Here is a 26,170-nt window from a genome sequence, read left to right as displayed (position 1 = left end):
CAAGAAGTATCCCTGTAATCAGAACTACAACCGCAGAGCAAGACAAGGTACGTACGTGGACAGCAGAGAAAGACAAAAGACTGCACATTCTGTTCTTCTACGAAGGGCTCTGAAATGAGAGAGTTGAGCCCAATTCCTACCTTCTTTTGGATTCTGCTTAAACTGTGCAGAAAGAGAAGAAAGGAAGATCACATCCCTGTCCCGGTCCTTCCAGGAGACGCGGAATATCTTACAGACCAGCTGTAAGGCCTGCTCTTCAGACACTTCAGAACCTGATGAAGGCTCCTTGTGGGGAAGAAGATTTGGGGGTTAATTTCACGCAGTAGGAGGTGTGAGTTAGACTTTAATAGAAATGCCTAATTCTGATTTAATTCATTTACAAATAAGGATATTTTAGAAATGCATACAACTATTCACCCACTGATTAAAGGAAAAATAAACTTGTTACTATGACTTCAAAGTTATAACCTGTGGGTCTCATGAGCTTATAACACAACATATGGCAAGGAATACAAAACAGCAGGACTGTTATCAGGAATTGCCAAGGAAGACATGTGATGAAGGATGCATCATTTATTTCCCATTTATTATTCCTATTATTCCCATTTACTTCCTTTTCTGAAAGCTAAAAGATCAGGTTGATATTCTAGGTATCAGTCCAGTTCAGTCATGTCCGACTCTTTGCGGCCCCATGAACCGCAGCACGCCAGGCCTCCCTGTCCATCACCAACTCCCAGAGTCCACCCAAACACATGTACATCGAGTCGGTGATGCCATCCAGTCATCTCATCCTCTGTCGTCCCCTTCTCCTCCTGCCCTCAATCTTTCCCAGCATCAGGGTCTTTTCCAATGAGTCAGCTCTTCGCATTAGGTGGCCAAAGTATTGGTGTTTCAGCTTCAACATCAGTCCTTCCAATGAACACCCAGGACTGATCTCCTTTAGGATGGACTGGTTGGATCTCCTTGCAGTCCAAGGGACTCTCAAGAGTCTTCTCCAACACCACAGTCCAAAAGCATCAATTCCTCGGCACTCAGCTTTCTTTCGAGTCCAACTCTCACATCCATACATGACCACTGGAAAAACCACAGCCTTGACTAGACGGACTTTTGTTGGCAAAGTAATGTCTCTGCTTTTTATTTTTATTTATTTTTTTTATTTATTTATTTTTTTCTGCTTTTTAATATGCTATCTAGGTTGGTCATAACCTTCCTTCCAAGGAGTAAGCGTCTTTTAATTTCATGGCTGCAGTCACCATCTGCAGTGATTTTGGAGCCCCAAAAAATAAAGTCAGCTACTGTTTCCCCATCTATCTGCCATGAAGTGATGGGCTGGACGCCATGATCTTAGTTTTCTGAATGTTGAGCTTTAAGCCAACTTTTTCACTCTTCTCTTTCACTTTCATCAAGAGGGTCTTTAGTTCATCACTTTCTGCCATAAGGGTGGTTTCACCCGCATATCTGAGGTTATTGATATTTCTCCCGGCAATCTTGATTCCAGCTTGTGCTTCCTCCAGCCCAGCGTTTCTCATGATGTACTCTGCATATAAGTTAAATAAGCAGGGTGACAACATACAGCCTTGACGTACTCCTTTTCCTATTTGGAACCAGTCTGTTGCTCCATGTCCAGTTCTAACTGTTGCTTCCTGACCTGCATACAGGTTTCTCAAGAGGCAGGTCAGGTGGTCTGGTATTTGCATCTCTTTCAGGATTTTCCACAGTTTATTGTGATTCACACAGTCAAAGCCTTTGGCATAGTCAAGAAAGCAGAAATAGATGTTTTTCTGGTACTCTGTCGCTTTTTCAACGATCCATCGGATGTTGGCAATTTGATCTCTGGTTCCTCTGCCTTTTCTAAAACCAGCTCAAACATCTGGAAGTGCACAGTTCACGTATTGCTGAAGCCTGGCTTGGAGAATTTTGAGCATTATTTTACTAGCATGAGATGAGTGCAGTTGTGCGGTAGTTTGAGCATTCTTTGGCATTGCCTTTCTTTGGGATTGGAATGAAAACTGACTTTTTCCAGTCCTGTGGCCACTGCTGAGTTTTCCATATTTGCTGGCATATTGAGTGCAGCACTTTCACAGCGTCATCTTTCAGGATTTGAAATAGCTCAACTGGAATTCCATCACCTCCATGAGCTTTGTTCGTAGTGATGCTTCCTAAGGCCCACTTGACTTCACATTCCAGGATGTCTGGCTCTAGGTGAGGGATCACACCATCGTGATTGTCTGGGTCGTGAAGAACTTTTTTGTACAATTCTTCTGTGTATTCTTGCCACCTCTTCTTAATATCTTCTGCTTCTGTTAGGTCCCTATCATTTCTGTCCTTTACTGAGCCCATCTTTGCATGAAATATTCCCTTGGTATCTCTAATTTGCTTGAGAAGATCTCTAGTCTTTCCCATTCTATTGTTTTCCTCTATTTCTTTGCACTGATGGCTGAGGAAGGCTTTCTTATCTCTCCTTGCTATTCTTTGGAATTCTGCATTCAAATGGGTATATGTTTCCTGTTCTCCTTTGCTTTTCGCTTCCGGTCTTTTCACAGCTATTTGTAAGGCCTCCTCACACAGCCATTTTGCTTTTTTGCATTTCTTTTTCTTGGGGATGGTCTTGATTCCTGTCTCCTGTACAATGACACAAACCTCCATCCACAGTTCATCAGATATTCTATCAGATCTAGTCCTTTAAATCTATTTCTCACTTCTACTGTATAGTCAAAGGGATTTGATTTAGGTCATACCTGAATGGTATACAATTTTCTCTATAAATTTTTCCAGATTTTAATATTTCTATTTTCCACCACAGATAGAAATAACATCTATAAAAGAACTTTGTAAGATTCAAACACTACAAAATAAAGCACTGCATCACTAGGAGGCTATAGTCCAACTTCTAATAATGCTGCCGAACACTTACTAAACAGAAAGGGTTACAATTATCTATGCCAGTTCTATACCATGACACATACACACAAAAACCAAAAATGTCTTTTTTTAAACACAGGGAACTAAAGCTCAGATGGTAACAAACTATAAAAACCTCCTGTTTCCACTCATTCTTGCTTTAATTCCTGATCATCTTCCTCAGAATGATTACTTACTTGCTTAAGCAATTAAATATCACTAGAAAAAAATCAAATAAGCTCTAAATTGATTGCTATCATTTACTGATACAAAATGCACCTGAAACAAAGATAACTGAAGGATTTTTATCAGGTGAAAGGACTAAGCTATACTTCCACTAATAAGGGTAATCAGGGCTACCCACATTTCTTCAAAAGAAAAAAAAAAACACCAATCACCTAAATAGGATCTGCTGGTTTGGCGTGGCCCTCCCTAACAGACTTTTACAGACACAAGACACGAAGCAGTGCTTATTTATACTGTGCATGTGAGTGCATGCTTAGTCGTTGGATCATGTCCAACTCTTTGGGACCCCATGGTCTGTAACTTGCCAGGATCCTCTGTCCATGGAATTTTCTAGGCAAGTATACCGAAGTGGAGCAGGTTGCCATTTCCTGGGCCAGGGGATATTTCCAACCCAGGGATCGAACCCACGTCTCTTGTGTCTCCTGTATTGGCAGCTGGGTTCTTTACCACTGTGCCACCTGCGATGACATTAACTGTACCTAAAAACAGAAGCAAGGGCTTCATCTCTTACCAACCTTATCGCTGAGGCTCCTTTTTTCTCTTCGGTCATTTTCATCAACCTCCATATTTTCGATTCCTGAATCCACATCCACCTGGGACATGCTTTAAGTATAAAAGACAAATCAGTCTTTTACCTTTGATAAACCCACCCCAATATCATAGCTGCTGGCTCAGGAAGTTATCGGGTTTTTTTTTTTTGGCTGCACCGCAAGGCTTGCAGGATCCTATTTCCCCAACCAGGGATCGAATCCAGGCTCTCAGCAGTGAAAGCACTGAGCTCTACCACTGGACCGCCAGGGAGTTCCCTGAGGAAAAGTTCTAAAATATCAATCAAGATCAGTCAGGAAAGTTAAACAATAAAGGTTCATCTTTATTCTCAATAATTTTTAGGAGCTCTTCATATATTAGGATATAAACATTCCGTCTATCATACTTACTGAAAATATTTTTCCCAAGTGGTCATTTCCTTAGGCTCCCTTTCAAAAATAATAATAATATTGTTGGAAATATTTTCCTCAAGTTGTCATTTTCTTAGGCTCACTTTCAAAAACAAAAATTAGAGCAAATTTTCTATACATACTATTTTTAAATGATATACAATCAATCAGAGCCTGATTACAAAATCTGGTTAAGTACATATATTATTTTTCCTCACATTAAATAATTGTCCTAGCATCACTTACTGAAAGGACCACTCTTTTTACAGTAATACGAAATCATTTATGTCGTATGTCCAGTTGTCATACTGTGTCCAGCTGTGTCCAGGTCTCTTTCTGGATACTAATTTCCACCCCATTAGACAATCTGTCTGTCCCTAAGCCATACTCACTACAACTTCACTAATAAGCCTTGGTATCTGCTAGGTCAATGCCTCCACCTTGTTATTCTACCTCAAAAGAGTCTTGGCCATTCTTGGCCCTCTGCTCTTCTACACATACTTAATGGTCATCTCGACAGGTTCCTTTAAAATACTCTTGGGGTTTTGACTAGAGCTTTACTGACTCTAAAGATCAAACGGGGTAGAAATGACATCTTTATGTTATGGATCTATCCTTAGACAAGGGATGTCTCTCCAAGTATCCACGGTTTTCTTTCAATAAACTTTTCTAATTTTCTCCATAAGTCTTTCACTTCTTTTGCTACATTTATCTCTAGGCACCATATATTTTTAAATAAAATTGTGACTGGTACCTTTTTAAAAACTAAGATTTCTAATTTTTTGTTGCTCATGCGTAGTAATGTTAACTAATTTTAGATACAAACCCCTCATAAGCTATTTGTTTACTTATGCATTGGACTTCCGAGGTTGATAATCGTTTTATCTCCAAGTAGTAACTTTTGTTTCTTGCACTCCAATCCTAACTTCAATTACTGCATTGGGTAGGGTCTCATGTTGAATAGAAGCAGAAATAGCAGTCTTCTGTGCTCTTATTCCTGACTTTAAAGAGAATGTTTCTAATTTCTCACCATTGAGTACGAGAGTTTTGTAGTATTTCAGTAGATGTCCTTTATGGTAGTCAGAATAAGAGGCTACAGTGTGATAACACATACACTCTGCAATCTTAGAGGCTTAACACTATAAGGGTTTATTTCTTGCTTACGCAAAGTCTGATGAGAGTGAAGCATCCTTACTCCATCTTTAATCTATGCCATCTGCAATACACAGCCTCCAAGGTCACTGGAGCAAGAAAAGAGAGGGATGGAGGAGGAACATCGGCTCAACTGCCTTCACCCAAAGGTGACACATGTCACTTCCACTCACAAGTCTACGGGACAGACCTAGTTACTCAGCCCCAATCTAACTGCAAAGGAGACTGGACATTCAGGGGAGCATGTGGAATACTTGGTGAACTCTTGTCTGTGCCCTACAGTTTAAGGATGCATCTTTCTGTCTCCTGTTTGCTAGGATTTTTATCTTGAATCAATGTTGAGTTTTATCAAATCTTTGCAACTATCAAGATTACATGGCTTTTCTATTTATATATAATGGGGTGGATAATATTTACAGATTTCCTCATGTTAAAGCACCCTTACATTCCTAAGATAAACCCAAGTTGGTCATGCTATATTATTTTTTTAAACTAACCTTTTAATGGAATTATCTATACAGAAATGTGCACAGATGGTATGTGTTTGGCTGAATAAAGTTTCACTAAGGAAACATACTGATATAATCAGCACCCAGATCAAGCAACAGAACATTTCCAGCACCCAAAGGTTTCCCCCATGACCCTTTCAATCACAACTATGCTAGCCCACAGTAACCACCACCCTGGCACCCAGACCCAGAGATGTTTTGCCTGCTTTCTATGTGCTGCACTATTTGATTTGCCAATATCTTCAGATTTTTGCAAATATGTTCATAACCATGTAATTTTTACCAATTTTATTGATTACCATGTAACTAATTTTCTTCTTTGATATTAGTCCTGTCTGGTTTTGTATATTAAGGTTGTATGCGCCTCATAAACTGACTCGGTTAGTTTTAAAAATTATCTGAAAAATGTGTGCAAAGTTGGGATGGTGGGAGGACCCACAAGATCATATGAGCAGGGTGCTTTCTTCAGAAAAACTGTAAAATACTGATTCGATTTAACTTTTTTTTTTTTGATTATTCAGATTCTCTCTTTCTTCCTGAGCCAATTTTGGGAGAATTGTGATCTTCGAGGAATCTGATTTTCATCCAGATTTTCAAATTGATTTGCATCCTACGTATTTACATTTTCACAGAGTTCTCTTTTTCAATATCAAGCATTATTGAGTGCCCATCCTAGGCAGGCATTGCTCTAGGTGTCTGAGATGCCAACAGATGAGAGACCAAAAACTTCCCTATGCCATGGAGCTTCCATTCCAGTTAAAGGGAGAAAGATAATAAATATAATAAGCAAAGCATAGAGTATATGATAAATGCTATATAAAAATTAAAGGAAAAAGAGCAAGGAAAAGGTAATTGAGAAGGCAGGGCTCTCCCATTTAAATGGGGTCACCTCACTGAAATACTACCTAGGCAAAAACAGGGAGGTAAGCCATACACATATCCAAGGGAAACATATTCCAAGAAATGGGGTTTAATTCCAAGTATTTACTTATATTTTTTTCCTTCTTAATATATATGGCTTTATATTCCCTTCCAAGGACCCCATTAACTGTGACACACAAATAATGGTATATAATATTTGTTATTGTTCAGTTCAAATTTCCATCATGATTTTTTCTTTGACCTGTTTTTAGAAGCATGCTGTTTTTTTTTCCTAAATTTCCAGATTTATGATTTTCTTTTTAACTCTACATGAATTATCTAATCTAATGTCAGAAAACATTATCAATATGATTCTGACTCCTGAACCCTTCTGGTTGATGGGTATCAGAAAAGAACGTGTATTCTCCCATTGTAGACTGCAAAGCTCGGTATCCTTCATTAGATTAAGCTTGTTAGCTGTGTTGTTTAATTTGTCCATATGCTTACTGCTGTTTATTCTCTTTGCTCTATTGACGGCTGAAAGAGACATGTTAAAAATCTCCCATTATATTAGGTATGTGTCAATTTCCTCTAGTTCTATCAAGATTTGCTTTATTATATGTTATTATATTACTAAGTGCATATAAATATTTTGAAAACTGTTATATCCTACTGGTAAACTAAACATTTATCATTATACAGTGCTTACTTCTAGTAATATTTTGTAACTTAAAGTCTAATTTATTAATACATTTATCCCTATTTTATTTTGTTTAGTATTTGCCTAGTATATTTTTCCCTTTCTTTCAGTTTCATGCTTTCTCTAACCTAGTGTTTCAGGTATACCTTCAGTAAACAAAAAGAAAGCTGGGTTCTATTTTGTTTTTAATTCAACCTATGACTTTTCACTGTGACTTACAGTGATTATTGACATTTTCATTTCTTTTATAACCATCTTATATTGTGCTGTTTGCCTCTTTTTAAAAATTTGTGTTTCTGTCTTCCTTTTCTCTGAATTGACTTAAATTCCTTCCCTCCCTAAACTTGCTTCATATTTTCCCTTTACTGGTTTGAAAATACACTCTATTCCTTCAGTGGTTATTCTTGAAATTTTATGAAGTATTCTTAACTCAAACTCGAAGAGCTTGCCACTATCTTCACCCCTCTCCCAAGTAGACAATCACTCCTCTTCTGGCTTTATCTGCTATTGCTGTTCTGTTGCTAGTGTATAAGATCGAATTATTTACTTCTCTCTCCCTCTATTATTTCATACACTGTTATTACTGTCTTAAACCATCAGTGTTCAGATTTAGCACATATTTATTATTTTTCTTAACTCATCTTTCCTCCATGCATCTCAGACATTAGTCTTGAGTTCGTTTTCCTTTTTTTTTTGAGAAAAAAATGGTTTTTTTTTTCTTGAAGTATAGTTGGTACATAGTATTATGTAAATTACAGGTGTACCACGTAGTGATTTCCAAGTTTTAAAGCTTATACTACATTTAGAGTTATTATAGAGTATTTGCTGTATTCCCTATGCTGTAAAATATATCCTTGTAGCTTTTTTAAAAATTCTTATTAGAGTATAGTTGCTTTACAATGTTGTGTTAGTTTCTACTGTACAGCAAAGTGAATCAACCATATACATTTTCCTTCTTAAATGCACCTGTTAAAATTTGGGGTCTTCTTGTGGCAGACCATCAGTTGTTCACATTTGTTTTTTAAATCTATAAATATCTTTATTTCTCCCCTGCTCTTAAAAGATAGTTCCACAAATACACACAGTTCCCAGCTGACAGTTACTTTCTCTCAGCACTTAACACTGATTCCATAGTCCTCTGCCCTCCATCACTGAGATATCTAACTATCGTCCTTTCGTAGATAATCTCTCGTTTCTCTTGGCTGCTTTAAATGTCTTTGTCTTTGGTTTTCTGCAAGTTAACTATAAAATGCCTAAACACAAATTTCCTTTTATTTACCTTGCTCATAAGTTATAGGGCTTCCTGAACCTGAAGATTCATATATTTATCAACTCTAGACAAATCCTCAGCCATTTATCATTTTGATAATGGCTTTCAAATCAGCAGAGGAAAAAACAATGGAGCAAGGAGGTGAGAAATCTCCCCATGTGCCTGCCCTCTCCTGTTGATACTTCTATTAGATATATATTAAATCTGTGTCCTCTTGTCCTCTGTATTTCTAAACATCCTTCATATTTTTCATCTCTCTCTGTGGTGCACTCTAGGTAAGTTCTTCAGCTCTATCATTCCATTTGCTAATTTTCTCTTCAGTTATCTTAACCCACTGTGTGTTACTATCTTCTCATTTTTAGAAATTCTATTTGGTTCTTTTTCAAATGTGCTTGGTTGTTTTTATAGTTGCTTGCCTCTTATTCACATCTTCAATACTTTTTAAAATTTAGTTAAACACACAGATTTTAAGTTCTGTATTTGACAATTTCAAAACCCCAATGAGTCTAGGTGAATAATTCTATTGTCACTGATTCTACAGACTCTTACACATGGCGGCTTTTCTCTAGTATGCTTTTTTTTTCTTTAAAGTGAAACAAGTAAAGTGTTTATTAGGAGAAAGACTACGTGTGGATAGACACATGGGCAGACTCGAGAGAGTCATCGAGTGTGCTTTAATTTTTGGCCATGAGTTCATATTTCTTGGAAATTTTTCTAAGGAAATTCTCTGAAGACTTGGATGATTTATGTTTGTTTCTGCTAGATTCTTAAAGACATGAAAAGGTCCACTGTATATGACAGTTCTTAGCCTGAGGTTTTTCAGACTACAACAGTTAAGTGTAAATTTAGGTGCTAAACCCACATGAAAATTACCCACTGGCCATGAAATTGCAGAGCTGACTTGAGTTTTAAAAAATTCATCCACTCAGAGCAAAGGCAGTAAGAACACAATTGTTTTTCCTCTATGTGGTTGAATTTTTTCTACCTGATCTTTTTCCTGGCAGTGTAGTCCTTTCTGAATTCTTGCCTAAAGTGGGGTGATCTCTGATCTGGCTCCTCACCCCAACCCAAATTGCATAACACCCCAGTATTCTAACACACCTAGAAAATGCTATCTGTCTGGCCCACTGACAGAAACAGAGGGGGCTGTGTGAGGGCAGAGGAGCCATGCCGTGGGGGTCTGGCTGTCCAAGGAGTAAAGGAATCAACGCCTCAGCCACCCTGTCATCTACTCACAGCATATCTGCACACCTGTGCAACACAGGATGGCTCTACTCCAGGGCGCCCTGATCCTCATCGAGCTCCTAGAACATTTGCTTACCTGCCTATACCCTTTCAAACTGTTAGAAAAAAAAAATTTTTCCAAGTTAAAAAAAAAATTTCACCAAGTAGTAAATCTTTGAAGAAATTTTTAGGGGCTAATCTATTTGCCAACTTTGTATTTACAAAATAAAGACATTTAAAAAAATTTTTTTTACCACCTGTACTGGTATTTCATAAAAGACATTTCAGCACCCAAAATTAAAAAAGGTATAAAAAGAACATTTCAGAATAATACAAAGACCTTTCAATTTAATAAACTGAGCTCTAGTCAAGCTAAGGGTTGGCATAGACCTCTGGGCTGGCATTTGAGACTACTGGACTAGACACTAAAGTGAATGGATCTTTCCCTTTCTATCAGTAAAGCAGCTTATTGGAAAACTGGCTTACTTTACCTTTTCTCACAAGAGACTCCATCGATATCCATGCTCTGGGAACGTGAGAGAGACTGGGACTGTGTTTCAAGGCTATTGGAGGGCGAGCTGCTGAGAGAACTGACTCCCTCACTGCTCTGGCTTCGATGGGCTACTCCTAACCAAAAGAGACATAAAAGAGGAAGTCTCGCGTGAGATAACATTAAAGCTATTTGTAATGGCGATAGTAAACACACACAATCCGCATTCATACCATCATGAAAGCTGTCCACTGAGGAATTTCTATCAGAAGACTGCACTGAAGGTTGAAGTGACATTAAAATCATAGCAACATCAGTGAGAAAACAGTTTATCAATAAATATCATATGAGGTCAGTAACAACAGAGCTACATTTGATACCTAAAACTGACTCATCATCACCTTCTTTTTCATTAATTCAGATGATGGGCCCTGAGTACAAATGAGCTTCCATGACAGTCCAGAAATATCCTTGAAATGGACCAAAAATAAGATATGTTAATGAATGGATAGGAAGACAGATAGATGGAGAGATGAGTGATAAAGCAAACAGAGTAAAATGATAATGGCAGAATCTAGGTGAGAGGTATATAGTAAGTCCCCTACATATGAACACGCTCTGTTCCCAGAGTGCACTCATTAACCCCAGTTTGTTCATAAGTTCAACAAAGTTAGCCTAACATAACGGGCCATACAGTACTGTACTGTAATAAGTTTGTAATAGTTTTCACACAAAGAATACATAAAAAACAAAATACAAGAAATAAAACATTTTTAATCTTAATAGTACCTTGAAAAGTGCAGTAGTACCAGCTACATCACTGCTGCTTTTACACTTGCTTCTAGACATCCTGGGCTTGAAATAAAGATACAGTACTGCTGTACTCTATACCGTACTGTACAGTAAAGTACACAAAAGCACAACCATTTGTGGAGGATGCACACACGTGACAATGCACACCAGACATGTTAACCAACTTACGTGACTGAACATGCAAACTCATGTTTGGTTCTTTGCAAGTTCCCAACCTGAAGGCTTGTGTGTAGGGGGACTTACTGTATAAGCATTCACTGTCAAGTTCCTTCTACTTTGCTGGGTGCTTCAAATTTGCATAATAAGATACTGAAAATGTACAAATAGATCCATCTAAGCCATGTCCTTAAATACAGATCAACCCATTTATTGACTGAACATCTTATCTTGCAATAGCTTGGGAAAAACAAACATCCTGCCATCCCTGACCTCACAGAGCCTAGAGTGCAGTGAACCATAGCGAGGCACACAGGGACATGGTGTTTCTATCAAAATCTTCAAAACCAGGTTTTTCATAGAATTTAAAATTTTATTTTAACTCTATGAGTTTAATCTTTCTACCAAAAAAAAAGCATACCCAGGCATTTTCAGGCAATGCATACTACGTTGCTGAAAGGAAAATGGCTCACGTTTTGAAAAACAAAACAACTTAAGTTATCACTTGTAGCTGAAACAACTATCAAGTGGATTAAAACGTTAACCCTCCCAGCATCCCAAGAAAATCCACTTGCTACTCTTTCATATCTCTCTTCTTTGAAGACTTTACCCATTCCTGATAGCAGGGTTTTAACATGTATCTGTTTATTAAAACTTTTGCAGGACTCAGACAGGAAAGAGAAACTAAATCTTTACTAATCATAAGTAGATTTCAGTAAAACATCAAAATCATCTGATGTAGTGAGAATTCTGAAATAAGCTTAGAGAAGATTATAAAACTTTAAATAATTAATTCAAGTGTAAGCATCACCGGTTCAATGGACATGAGTCTGAGCAAACTCTGGGAGACAGTGAAGGATAGTGAAGCCTGGCATGCTATAGTCCATGGGGTGGCAAAGAGTCAGACACGACTGAGTGACTGAACAACAACAATCCAAAATAAATTCCCAATAGATCTTTATTAAAGGAGCAAATAACAGAGTATCAACAATGTCCTTAAGAGAATATCATTTTACCTACCACACTCAAAGGTCTGACAATTTTTTAATAAAATAATAAAGTTCAACAATTTTTATGGGATATCAATTTAGCAGCCTTTAAATCTCTACTTTACAAACACCAGTTCTAAAATTAAACTAATAATTACAGTAAGTTGTTTAAAATACTGTACTTGTAATCCAGTGTACTATGAGTACTATGATATACTATGAGTACAATAATCCTATACCCATAGAGTGTCAGAGTATACCATATGGCATAATACAATCTATTTGCACTATTTTTATAAGACAACAAGAATATCATCTGACTTTTTTTCCTGAACCTTTCACATGACATTCTTAAGTGTCAAACAGGGCAAATCTGCCCCAGAATTTATGTCTGCCAATGCTCCCCAATCTCTATATACCATCTAGAATCTACGAGGGAGCCTACTGTTTTCTTAAACTTAAAAAACTGAACGTTTCAGACTTCCCTGGTGGTCGAGTGGTTAAGAATTCACCTGTCAGTGCAGGGGACATGGTTTCAATCCCTGGTCCTGGAACACTGCACATGCCGTGGGGCGACTAAGCCCGTGTGCTGCAACTGCTGAAACCCAAAAGCCCTATAGCCCGTTCTCCACAGCAAGAGAAGTCAATGCAATGAGAAGCCCAAACATCACAACAAAGAGTAGCTCCTGTTCACCACAATTAGAGAAAGCCCTCGGACAGCAACAAAGACTCAGTGCAACCAAAAATGAATAAATAAATAAATAAAAATTAAAAAGGAAGGTCTCTGATTTCTTTTAGAAGCAATATAAATCAAATACTGTAACTAAAATCAAAACAATAGCACAAAACACTACTTTGTCCTCAAATCATACAAGTCTTTTTGTTATCTTCACCCTTTTCCCCTTCTAACTTGAGGGACTGCTATCAAGGGAGCCCATTTCAAGGAATGCAGATTTTTTTTTCCCCAGTCTTCATCTCCATAAAGCCAGACAGTAAAGAACTAAAATACAGACATAAACTCCTCTAATTCTTTCTTAGAAGATGAGTAAAATTTCTACATGTCAAGTCAAAAACAAATTTTTAAAAAGTGAAAGTGTGTGTAACAGAATGGAGGAAACCATGTGTACTTAATAAAATATGAACAACAGCCTTTGAAGATGGGAGCTTTCCCAATTTTTATGATTACTGAGAACTTGTGAAAAGTAAAGTATGAATTTGTTTCTACAAAAATGTAAATAATAAGGACTTTATTTCTGTAAGAGTTTCCTCCTAATATTGTAGCATTTCCTGAGTGACATTCCCTTTCAGGTATACACTGGACCAGATAACTACTTTCAAGCTATAACACTAGATCTGTTCCAGGATTTTAGACACACACACACACACAAATGCACAAGCTTGCTCAACCCTAGTATAAAAAGAAGCACACTCAGCCATAAAAAGGCACAAATGTGAGTCAGCTGAACTGAAGTGCATGAACCTAGAGGCTGTTATACAGAGTGACGTAAGTCAGAAAGAGAAACACAAGTATCGTATATTAATGCATATGTATGGAATCTAGAAAAATGGTACTGATGAATTGTTTGCAGGGCAGGAGTAGAGATGCAGACATAGAGAACAGACTTGTGGACACAGCGGGGAAAGGAAGCCGGTGGGACAAACTGAGAAAGTAGCATTGACATATACACTACCATTTGTAAAACAGACAGTTAGTGAGAAGCTGCTGTATACCACAGGGAGCCCAGCCCAGCACTCTGCAATAACCGAGAGGGGTCGGGTGGAGGGTGAAGGGTGGGAGGAAGTTTCAGGAGGGAGAGGATATACATATACACTTAGGACTGACTCCCGTTGTTGTACAGCAGAAACCAACACAATTATCGTAGAAAAATTATCCTTCAATTAAAAAAATTTTTTTTAATTGAAAAAGAAAGCACTGAGTCACCAAAATGAGCCTTAAATCCTCAATCGAGCTGTTAAAAAGGAAGGGAAGCAGGGTGAGGCGACTTTAAAGCTTTCGCCCAATCCTCTTTTACAGATAAGAATACTGAGACCCACAAAGTCTAAGACTTCCCTTAGGAACTTTAGCAAGTCAGAAATAGAACAAAGATTAAAACTCAGGTTTTCTCACTCCACAGAAAATGCTGCAGTTTGCTCTACCCCAAACTGCTGAACAGTTCTTCAATCACAGCTACTTTAAACCAAAGCTGTATATGTTGTATACCTTATAAAATTAAAAAAGAAAACTTGAAAAGACATTAATGTCATAAAAGGAATCATTCATCCTACTGCTAATCAAAATGCTAAAGCATTTTACATAGACCTTGACAATGAACTTAGCTAAGTGGTTAGCATTCATGAAACATACAAAGTATAGTTCTATTTTATTTGGCCAATATGAACGTCACCCCTCAACACAAATTAAAATGAACATATTTCTATTCCATAAAGCAGAATGACATATCTGATCATCAGCTAATTTCCTGGTGAAACAACTGTGTTCTTGTGAATAAACCCAAACGAAATGGAATTTCAAACCTGTAAAGTAAAACAGTAATATCTAAAATCTTGGGACAAGAAAACCAACAACTCAAATTGGAAAATTGCTTTGATCTTCATATTTATGACTGGTTCTAAATATGACATTTATGATTGGTTCTAAATATGACATTTATGATTTGTTCTGAATATTCCATAGAACTAATCATGTAGAGAATCATACATCTGGAATCAAAAGACCATGACTGTTCTGAGAAGAAATGGCTGATTCTAAGGCTAGGGCAGAGAAAATATGAGATGAACCTGCAGTGTTTTACAAACGCCAGAAAGACAGTACTCAAAAAACTAAAAGGATAAGCATGTCAACAAGAAGTCAACATGAAAGAGTTCCCAATGGTAAAATTGGAACAACTTGTATTTTTTAAAAATTGCAGAAATAAATGATATAGCAATATGAATTATAGCTCAAAAGAATAAAATAAATATACATGAGTTCATGCTGATGTGGGCTTCTCAGGTAATGTAAATGGTAAGGAACCCACCTGCCAACATAGGAGACACAAGATGTGGGTCTGATCCCTGGATCAGGAAGATCCCTTGGAAGAGGGTCTGGCAGCCCACTCCAGTATTCTTACCTGGGAAATCCCATGGACAGAGGAGCCTGGCACACCACAGTCCATGGGATTGGAAAGAGTTGGACACAACTGAAGCAACTTAGCATGCTGATGTAAATAAGGATTAAATAAATAATTGGACAAATGTCCCTTATAGAAGAATTTAAAATATACGTACATACTTGCCCCTCCAGGATGTAAAACTTAGGAACTGGGCTGAACTTAGGAATTCAATTCCAAAGAAATGAGTTTGAAAAAGGAAAAATCTTCACTTTACAGTGGAGAAATCTTGTGATCCCCAGTTTAAGGGGGAGGTGAGTGAAGATCAACATCACCAGAGATGTCTGATGAGAAACTTCACCTGTATGACAGTCTTCCTCCTATACCCAAACTCCAGTCTAATCATGAGAAAAACACCAAGATAAAGCCAAAGTAAGGAAAATTCTACAAAGTACTCTTCACCACTGTTAAAATCATGAAAAACACAAAAAGGCTGAAAAACTGTCACAGCCTAAATGAGACTAAGGAGACTTATGTTCAGTTGTTTAATTGATAACAAAATACTAAGGATAATGTTAGTTTTGATAAATGTACCAGATATTAACATTAGGGGAAAATGGGTGAAGGACATAAGGGGACTCTCTGTACTATGTGTGCAACTTTTCAATACATCTAAAAAGTAATTTTACCAAAAAAAAAAAATTGGAATAACTAAAAATATACATAAAATAAATCATATTGGGTTGGCCAAAAAGTTCATTTGGGTTTTTCGACCCAATATTATCTAATAATCATAAATACAAATCAAACACCACAGTCATGAGCCTGAGGCAGCGACTGTGGGCCTCCCTGTCATGGAGGACCCTTCACAAGCCCCCCTCCTCCCACTAGACAGTGGGCCCTCCAGCATGCCTTAACTGAGACTTGCCCAGCTCTGCAGCCCTGGCTCCTAAGACAGTGCCTGCAGGAAGAAAGCATTAAACACGTGTTCATATGCACAAGTGGAAGCATGACAAAGGCCATTTGCAAGAATAATGCTAAAAAAGAATGTAGGTTAAGTTATTACTAAGCATACTAAAGACTAGCAGTTAGACAGAGCAAAGAGATTCTGTCTCTAACCCAGACCTTGGAAACAGCCGGGAGGCCAAACATATCATTTGGCTTCTTGGTTCTTCCTAATAGGCCTTGGCTGCTCATTTTCACTCCCAGAGCAGATCTTGACCACACACACAGGGAGACAGAACTGAGAGGGTCAAAATGACAGTAGCTCTCTGACTAGCTTTCAGATCTTTTATTTGAAGTCCCTCATACAGGAACACATAAAGTATGGGTATCACAATCTTTAAAACTATTATGGTAACTATATTTGAATATAATTGGTCTCCTTCGTAATCCTTCATGTTTTATGATACATGCATTTAAAAGTATTTTTTGAGAAGGGTATCCCCAGTTTGCCAAAGGGAAATGGAACGACAATAGTTAAGAAACACAGTACTAGGGGCAAAAAAGGCAACGAGAGAACTTGCTCCACCCGACCTAATAATTCTGTCAAGATGGAACTTGTTTGATAAAGGATTCACAGGGGAACTCTTGAGCAAGAATGACCACAGCTTGGGAGAGGTCATGACAGCCAGGGAGGGTAAGGCTTTATTGGATATGTTCAAGATGTCCGATGGGTAAACAACAGAGGGAACAGAGAGGAGATAAGCATAATTCCAAAACAAGACTTTAAAAGAAAACCCATCCCAGAGGGTTAAGAATTTCTGAAGACTAGGTAATCACAGAACGATCTCAAGATGGGGGAAGGAACTAAGAAAACCAGTCTCTCGTCCCAGGAATTTAATAAGCACAGATTTTTAAAAGGAAACTAAAGAACATTTTCTCCACTGTGGGACTGTAAGCGCTTCCAGGAAAGAAAATGAGTCTCTCTCATCTCTGCGCTTCCATGACCGAGCACCGTGTTTGACCTGCAATAGCCCTAAGTAAACACTGGATAAGCTGAAATGTAAAAGCAACATTATCAATGATGATGACCAAAAAAACAGCTATCATGTGTAAGAAAAATATTCACCATGTTTATAAAGCTTTAAGATAGGCAGAAGCAACATTATATTGTGTGCTAAGTCACTTCTTAGCTAAGAGTTGCAACTCTTTGCAACCCCATGGACTGCAGCCCGCCAGGCTTCTCTGTCCATGGGATTCTCCAGGCAAGAATACTGGAGTGGGTTGCCATTCCCTCCTCCAGGGGATCTTTCTGACCAGGGGTGGAACCCAAGTCTCTTATGTCTCCTGCAATGGTAGGCAAGTGTTCTTTACCACTAGTGCCATCTGGAAAGCTACTACAACTCATGTAGTACAGTCCCATCACCCCAAAAACAAGAGGGAACCTTGAACACAGCCACACGAAGGCATGGGCATGAGAAGACCGAGGTAGACACTGGAGCGATGCTGCCATAAGCCAAGAAACAACAAGGAGTGCCAGCAACCAATTGAAGCGAGAAGAGGCAAGGATTTTTCCTTCCAGCCTTCAGAGGAAGCACGGCCTTGCCGACACCATGACATCAGACTTCTAGTCTCCAGAACTGTGAGAGGACAATTTCTGTTGTTTCAAGTCATCAAGTTTGCTATGGTGGCCTCAGGAAACTAATACAAAGGTAGGTGGCACTGCAGAAGCTGGGGCCAGATGGGAGAAGCAACCGTAGGACTCACAGCCAACTTCTGAACCCTCGCTTCTGTCACTTGTACTGAAAGCACCTGGATTAAGAAATTGTTGTTCAGTCGCTTAGTTGCATCCGACTCTGCAAACCCATGGACTGTAGCATGCCAGGTTTCCCTGTCCTTCACTATCTCCTGAAGTTTGCTCAGATTCATGTCCATTGAGTCTATCCAACCATCTCATCCTCTGACGCCCTCTTCAATCTTTCCCAGCATCAGGGTCTTTTCCAATGAGTCGGCTCTTTGCATCAGGAGGACAAAGTATTGGAGCTTCAGCATCAGTCCTTCCAATGAATATTCAGGGTTTATGTCCTTTAGGATTGACTGGTTGGATCTCCTTGCAGTCCAAGGGTTAAGCAATAAGGAGACTGCAGAATAACTGCCTGGTCACTACCGGATCAGAACCTCTTACCACGAGTGGCAGTCAACCCAGTATTTGTCTCTGTAAGAAGCACTTCACTCTGGAACAGCAGTCTTCCCTTCACACTCAGTGGATAATAAAGCTACCAACTGGCCCTACGTTTTCCATCTAGGACCACAGAAGGTAAGCACAAGGCATCATCACTCTCATGGCAACTACTCACACTGTTTTCATGAATAAAATGCACACAAATCCCTGCCCCTATGGAGCTCACACATTAGGAAAGGAAGCAGAGAAAACAGGATACCCTACAAGTAATGCAAACAGTGACAGACTCTATTTCCCAGGACTCCAAAATCACTACAGATGGTAATTGCAGCCATGAAATTAAAAGACGCTTGCTCTTTGGAAGAAAAGCTATGACAAACCTAGACAGCGTATTAAGAAGCAGAGACATTACTTTGCTGACAAAGGTCTGCCTAGCCAAAGCAATGGTTTTTCCAGTAGTCAAGTATGGATGTAAGAGATGGACCATAAAGCTGAGCACCGAAGAACTGATGCTTTTGAACTGTGGTGTTGAAGAAGACTCTTGAGAGTCCCTTAACTGCAAGGAGATCCAACCAGTCAATTCTAAAGGAAATCAATCCTGAATATACATTGGAAGGACTGATGCTGAAGCTGAAGCTCCAATACTTTGGCCACCTGATGCAATGAGTTATTAGAAAAGACCATGATGCTGGGAAAGATTGAAGGCAGGTGGAGAAGAGGATGACAGAGGAAGAGATGGTTGGATGGCATCACCGACTCGATGGACATGAATCTGAGCAAACTCCAGGAGGGAGTGAAGGACAGGAAAACCTAGCGTGCTGCAGTCCATGGGATCGCAAAGAGTCGGACACGACTGAAGAACAACAACAAGTAATATACATGCAATGTCGGCGGGCAACAAGAGCTTGAAGAAAAAGTGTCTATGTCAGATACAGGTTGAACGTTTAGAAAAGGTGGTCATCGCTTCTCAGCCTTTTGGCTAAGATGAAGTGTAGACAAGGTGGCCTTTTGGAAAAAGTGACACTTGGGTAAACATATGAAGAGTGGAAGGAAAATGCCGTGTGGATTTTAGGGTATGAGCATTCTAGGCAAAGAAACAGCAAACATAAAAGCCCCCAACAGGTACCATGGTTTCCCTGGTGGCTCAGTCGGTAAAGAATCCACATGCAATGCAGGAGACCCGGGTTCAGCCCCTGGGATGGGAAGATCTGGAGAAGGAAATGGCAACCCACTCCAGTATTCTTGCCTGAAGAACCCCATGGACAGAGGAGCCTGGCGGGTTACAGTTCATGGGGTCTCAAAGAGTTGGACAGGACTAAGCAACTAACACACACAGACACACAAAAACAAACACAAACAGGAACCATGTCTGGAATGTCCCAGGAACAGAGGGGAAGCCAGCACAGTGGTAGCTGAAGGAGGAAGAAGGGCAAGGAGCGACGAGGGCAGGGTCAGGGCAGGACCTCACTTAGCCCCAGGTCGACGTAAGGACTCTTCACTTTTATTTCGAGTGAGGCTAGAAGCCAATAGAAGATGATGTGACCTGTCTTAGGAGGGGTTTATTTTCTGTTTCACTTAAACCTATTTAGTAAGTTCCTGAAAATCTGGGCTTTCCTTGTGGCTCAGCCAGTAAAGAATCTGCCTGCAATGCAGGAGACCTGGGTTCAATCCCTGGGTTGAGAAGATCCCCTGGAGAAGGGAAAGGTTACCCACTCCAGCATTCTGGAAAATTCCATGAACTATATAGTCCATGGGTTGCAAAGAGTTGGACACGACTGAGTGACTTTTACTTCACTTCCTGAAAATCTGTTTATCCAATCTGCCAAGAGTATGGCTAATAATATCTACCTGTTTGCGATTATGAATAATGATGATTACAGTGGTGAAACACAGTGGTGACTTAACAGCATAGAGGTGTACCTGCCAAGAATGAACCACAGAGTTGCCCAAGTCTGTTGGTTACTGTTGTGACAATAACCATCCTCCTTGCTGAAAAGAATGTTTTGCAGTGCTGTACTCATGCTTCAGTGGAACCCAGGCTGGCTCTGCATGGACAACAGACTGACGTGAAGCCAGGGCAGGCACAGAGAGACACGTCCAGAGCCCACTCCAGTAGTTCAGGCAAGATATGCAAGTGCTTTGAACCTGGGCAGTAGCAGGAGAGGTGGTGAGATGAGAAGAGGTGGTGAGAATTGAGCCTGGTTCTAAATTTTGCTGATGGACCTAGGATAGAGGTCAGCAAGCCTCAATCCACAGGCCACACTTACTTATTTTTGTAAATAAAGTTTTATTGAAACACAGCAATGCTCATCAGTTGACACAAAGTCTATGGCTGTTTTGTGCTCGGGGGCAGAGAAGAAGGTTTGTGACAGAGACTGTACAGCCTGCAGAGCCAAAAATATTTACTAACTGGCCCTTTAAAGAAAGAATTTGCTGACCATCAACCTAGAATATGAGATAAAAAGAAGAGACAATGTTTTAAGCTTGAAGAGGAGTGAAGTGTTAGTCACTCAGTCGTGTCCAGCTCTTTGCAACCCGACAGACTATATAGCCCACCAGGATCCTCTGTCTATGGAACTCTCCAGACAAGAGTACTGGAGTGGGTTGCCATTCCCTTCTCCAGGGGATCTTCCCTATCCAGGTCTCCTCCACCGCAGGTCGATTCTTCACCATCTGAACCACCAGGGATGCCCGTTTTAAGCTTAAGCAACTAGAAAAAAAATGAGTTATTATTTACTGAGATAGGGTTCTAGGAAAAAACAAGATGTAAGGAAATATCACGAACTTGATTTTGAATGTGTTTAACTGTGAGACGTGTATCAGATGAACTTCAGACTGAAGTTCAAAGAACAGAACTGACCTGGAGGTACCAACTTCGTCAGATTAGAAATACTAATCAAACCCAGGAAACTAGATAAAATTAATAAGAAAATAAGCATAGAGATGGAGAGGAGAAAAGGTTAAATATTGAGCCCTTGAACCCTGACCTTCAGAAGGTTGGGAAATGAAAAAGACTCATACAAAGAACTAAGAAGGAACAGATGGAGACAGGATAAAAATCAGGAGCATAATGCTCTGAAGCTGAAGAGAGAGTGTTTCAAGGAGAAGAAGGCCAAAGTCACGTGGAATGGAGCTGACAGGTCCGACCAGACGGTGACTCAGAGCTGACCACAGGAGGCCTCACCTGATGGGACTCGACTCAGCAAGGTGCAAGGACAGAAAGAGGAGACTAAGGATAGGCAATTCATTCCAGAAGTTCTGTTGTGAAGGGGTGCAGAGAAGTGGGGTGGAAGTCAGCAGGAGATATGAGATCAAGAGAGTTCTTTTTTATTTACTCCCACGATGGGAGAAGGAACAGCATGTACGATGGCTGTTTAAACAAAAATGAAAGGTTTCCACTTGAGATGGAGAACTGGATGAAGCAGGAGAGAAGACAGGAACTGCTGCAGCAATGGCTCTGGGCAGTGAGAGGAGACAGGATCCAGGGTACAGACGGCAGCAAGGGCAGGGACAGTTCAACTATGACAAGAACTGGCTGCATATACTGGTTGGCGGTGGAGGCAGGATCAAAGTTGAAGGAGGCAGGTTCCCTTCTGCCTGCATCTGTTCTCTCCACAAAACTGGAAGGTGGGCCACCAGCCAAGAGTGTACATGGAGAAGAGGTGTTACAGATTAGAGAAGGTATGAAATAGACTGTGGGAGAGTGAAAAAAAAAAGAGGAAAAAAGACTGTGGGAGAGTGAACAAGGAAATACAGTACAATTACCTGCTAGTATTAAGGGTCCACTTGAGTTTGTGATGATGGCTCTGAAATGAGACTGCTAGTATGGTTTTTCTCTAGCTTTAATCCACAGCAAGAGACCAAGAACAGGAGGGGAACGGGACTTAAGACAAGGATCATACTTTAAGGGAGGACGACAGAGTGAGAGAGAGGCCAGAGAAGGAGTGACAGTAGTGACTGACCATGAAATTTCCACACGATGAGGAGGGAAGTAAGGACATGAGGAGGGGGAGACATGAAGAAAGTAAAAAGGTGATGGGTCAATGGACTGTAGCCCTGAGGGGACACTGAGGATTTGGGCACAGAGGGGTGGGCTAAAAAGCTGAAGGTGGTGGTCAGAAAGTCACTGAGACTGAAAAATCTGGACTCTAACCATGGCAATGAGTGGCTGGACTCAGGGGGAAGAAAAGGTCGCTGAAGGCGAGGAGCTCAAGAAACAGAGGTCAGAGTTCTGGAAGGATCATCCACACGGCTACTGAAATCATCAGAAATTAAGACAGAAACAGTGCTGGACAGACAAATAGTGGACATAAAGAGTCCTGTGGGTGAGTGGGTTTTAGAATATAAGCCTCAACAAGGGAGGGGAGTGGAGAATACTGTCAGGTGACACAAGATTCAAACCAATGTGTTTTCAGGGTGGAGGAAGAATGGTCTAGAAGAAGAAATGAGAAAGCAACGGAGAGAGGTCAGATCCAGTGAGAGCACTAAGGGGAAGGGACGCTGACAGAGCATGATTTTGCTGGTGACTGGGCACAACGCTTTCAGAATCTAGGGAAGTGAGGAAGGAAAGTTACATGTGACAAACCATGTAAGTAAGGATTAGAGACTGGGAGATAAGGCATGAGGACAGGGGTAGCTGACATGAGTGGGCATAAGGGGCATGCCGAGATGAATCCTGGAGGTCCCAAAGAGACGACCCGCTGCAGCGAGGAGCGGTAGGAGCCTGCCGAGAGCAGGCAGGGTTCCAAGTCCCCAGGACACTTTGCTGATGCAGTGAAGTTTTTAAGTCCCTCCCCATCCCACGAGCTCTTCCCTGGACACTTTCCAGCATCCCAGGTGGGGTCTGATCATAGTAAGACAAGCAGCACTGCTGGTGGCACCATAGGAAAAGGCAGAAAAAGGAGAAAACACAATTGGAATCCTGAACCTTTCTCCTAGATCACCACAGCTTCTCCAAGCAGTGTAACCAGGAAACATTTCAGACACAGGCATCGTTTATTACTAACATGTTTTGGCCTGGGCCTCTCTCATTTAATGATTAGCAGATTCGTAGAAGCATGTGTATTTGCCTGAGGAGGGGCCTACAGTGATGCCTAACGAGAGTTGTAGTAACAGAAACTCCGCAGATAACTTCTAATCGACAAGTTATCCTAGATTGTGAAGATGGATTGTTCAGAGGTGACAGTGCATTAAACAAGAGCAGAGCTGACAATCAGATACTACACTATTAGATGATACGATGATCAATGCAGGTTTCTCAGCACCTGCTGTTTCCTACTTAGAATCTTAACTATTATAGTAATTATAAAGTCAATAATTAGTACATTTGATAGAAAAGTTCACTTAGGGAAAAGACAGATATCTTAAAACATACATTTCCCAACAAAGACAACCATGGATATCAACCATGAGCTCACCAGTTATAAAGACATTAACTTCCACGACAGTTGAACTGTCAATGAGACAATTATAAGACATCATATCAGGTGAACTTATTATGGCTCATTCATATTAATACTTCTGTAGTTAAGAGTTCAAACTTTTATTCTATTTTCTTTTTGGCCATATTCCAAGGCTTATGGGATCTTAGTTCCCTGACCAGGTACTTAACCTGGGCCCTCAGCAGTGAGAGCACAGACTTCTAAGCATTGGACTAGCAGGGAATTCCCCAGGTGAACTTTACATACCCTGAAAATTTAGAGAAAAGGTTCTATGACAATATAGAATGAAGACAATGAAATCCATAATCAGAGGCATTATTTTGACCATTATTTCAATCTTGCATTTGCAGAATATTTTACCTTAAAAAAAAAAAAAGCATCAACCAAAGTCATAAAATCTGCAGAACCAAATTTAGTCTTAAGCTCCTTGCCATCAGAGACAAAGACCTGGCTTTGTCTGAAAAAAAGCATGAAAGTTATAGAAAACAGTCAGCTTCAACACATCACTATCAAAATATCAAAATGAACAGACATTAACAAAACACACTGTAATGACCTTAATCTTTAAACCACTGCTTGCAGCATTTTAAAAAGTTGCTGTTTATTTTATCCTGCCGTGGAAATGTCACAACTGAAACTGTAACAGAAAGCTCCCAGGTATGAAGGTGAGGCTTACCTGATGCACCAATGGGGGAGGTAGCGGGGGTCATGTTGTGGACGTTGAGACCAAGGCTCTGGGAGGGGCCTGGAGCTGATGCTGCTATAGGAGGCCCGGGGGGGTTCTCCCTCTGGGGAGAAGTGAGAGGGGTGGTAGGCTGGGAGGTCTGTCCACCAGCAAGTCGTGCAAGGCGCCTCCGTCGGATCTACAATGAGGGGGAAAGAGCATTCTGTGAAAAACAGCAGAAATACAACCCTGCTTGACAATAACAATACTAATGCTATCAATAACCATACCTGAGCATTAAAAACTAAACATGCCTTGAGAAAAAAGGACTCATTTGAGACAAACAATAACTGTTCAGCAGTATTTTTATAAGTTACCAACTAACTTTTTAAAAATTGCATCTTAATCTTTTTACCACCTGTTTATCAAACCTTCTTGAGTGACACTGTGAATTTACAATAAGCACACTACACTTTTCAACACATTAAAGCTCCTTGTTATTGTAATAAAATCCACAGACTTGGTCATTTTAAAAAGGCAAAATTTAAAACAAATATACACTATGTCTGGCTGAGTTCCTTAGCTGTTCATCTGAAACTACCACAACATTGTTAACTGGCCATATCCCAATGCAAAATAAAAAGTTTAAAGTTTAAAAATAAAATAAATATCCAATATAACTCCCTAAAACAATGAGAAAATAACAAAAGTTACATTAAGAGATTTTACTCTCATTTTTAATAACAAAATGATTAGGTTTAACTTTCAATAAAAATATTATCTATAATTTTCTCCTTACAATTATATCCCAGAGTTATCAAGTGATTACAAATATGTACCACAGAAGCCCAGTGGATCACACAAATGTTTCTCCCACATTTTGACTGTCATTAATTCATAACCAGGCAATGAACTCTGAGCACCTGCCCTCCCAGGCAGTGGGCATATGTAACAATTACGATAAAGTTTCTGGCTCTAAGTGGGCATCAGAGAAGCAAACCAATTAGGCTGCTCACACTCTTTCCATTTCGAATAAGGAAGATAAAAAAGTTAAATTACAGCAAACATTAATGGGGATAGCACTGTCTGAATTAAGAATTTATCACTCATTCTAACAGTGGTGGAAATCTGCATCTTCTATTGTTCAGACAATAGGAAAGTCCTGAGTCTTGGCCCCAAAGTTAAGAAGCCCCTCCTATAAATATATCTATCAAGGAATTCATACAAAATCCTGAAGTTGTTTGGTTTTTCAACTATCTCCTTAACTAGATTAAATTCCTTGATGGAAAGAATTATTAACAGGGCTTATTTATTTAAATAAAAACTGATGCTTCTAGTAATGTTCTAAGTACTTTACACCTTACTTATTTAATCCTCATAATAACCCACTGTACATTTTGTATATGAGCAAACTGAGGCACAGACAGGTTAGATGTCTTGCCTACGGGTGAGTGGCAGAGCTGCCATTTGAACTCACTAAAATCTAGCTTTAGTGTCTGTGCTCCTATCACTAAAGCTGGCCATATCTAGGGGTCTCGAAAACACTTTCAGAGGGTCTGTGAAGCCAAACATTAAGACATTT

General features: G+C 39.7%; 1 protein-coding gene across 22 annotated transcripts in view; it reads right to left on the bottom strand.

Moving 5' to 3' along the window:
* UBE4B (ubiquitination factor E4B) overlaps positions 1-26,170 on the bottom strand; it is a 125,952-nt gene that overhangs the window by 61,139 nt on the left and 38,643 nt on the right. For 14 of the 22 annotated variants that reach the window (XR_014053408.1, XR_014053406.1, XR_014053407.1 and 11 more), the window contains 4 exons: positions 24,601-24,787; positions 10,293-10,428; positions 3,663-3,750; positions 141-285 (listed from right to left, as the gene is read on the bottom strand). Coding sequence is in view for 15 of the 22 variants with exons in the window: in XM_081489364.1 (XP_081345490.1) it covers positions 141-285; positions 3,663-3,750; positions 10,293-10,428; positions 24,601-24,787 (556 nt within the window). In the remaining 7 variants the exon portion in view is untranslated. Of the gene's footprint in view, positions 1-140; positions 286-3,658; positions 3,751-10,292; positions 10,429-24,600; positions 24,788-26,170 lie in introns of all 22 variants that reach the window. The other 8 variants (XR_014053410.1, XM_081489367.1, XM_081489369.1 and 5 more) reach the window with 3 other exon arrangements.

The sequence above is a fragment of the Giraffa tippelskirchi genome, chromosome 5 (assembly GCF_054371585.1).
Source record: "Giraffa tippelskirchi isolate mGirTip1 chromosome 5, T2T-mGirTip1v1.2.pri, whole genome shotgun sequence".
Classification (NCBI taxonomy): Eukaryota; Metazoa; Chordata; class Mammalia; order Artiodactyla; family Giraffidae; genus Giraffa; species Giraffa tippelskirchi.
The sequence above is the reverse complement of the archived record's forward strand: the minus strand, read 5'-3'. Positions and strand labels throughout refer to the sequence as shown.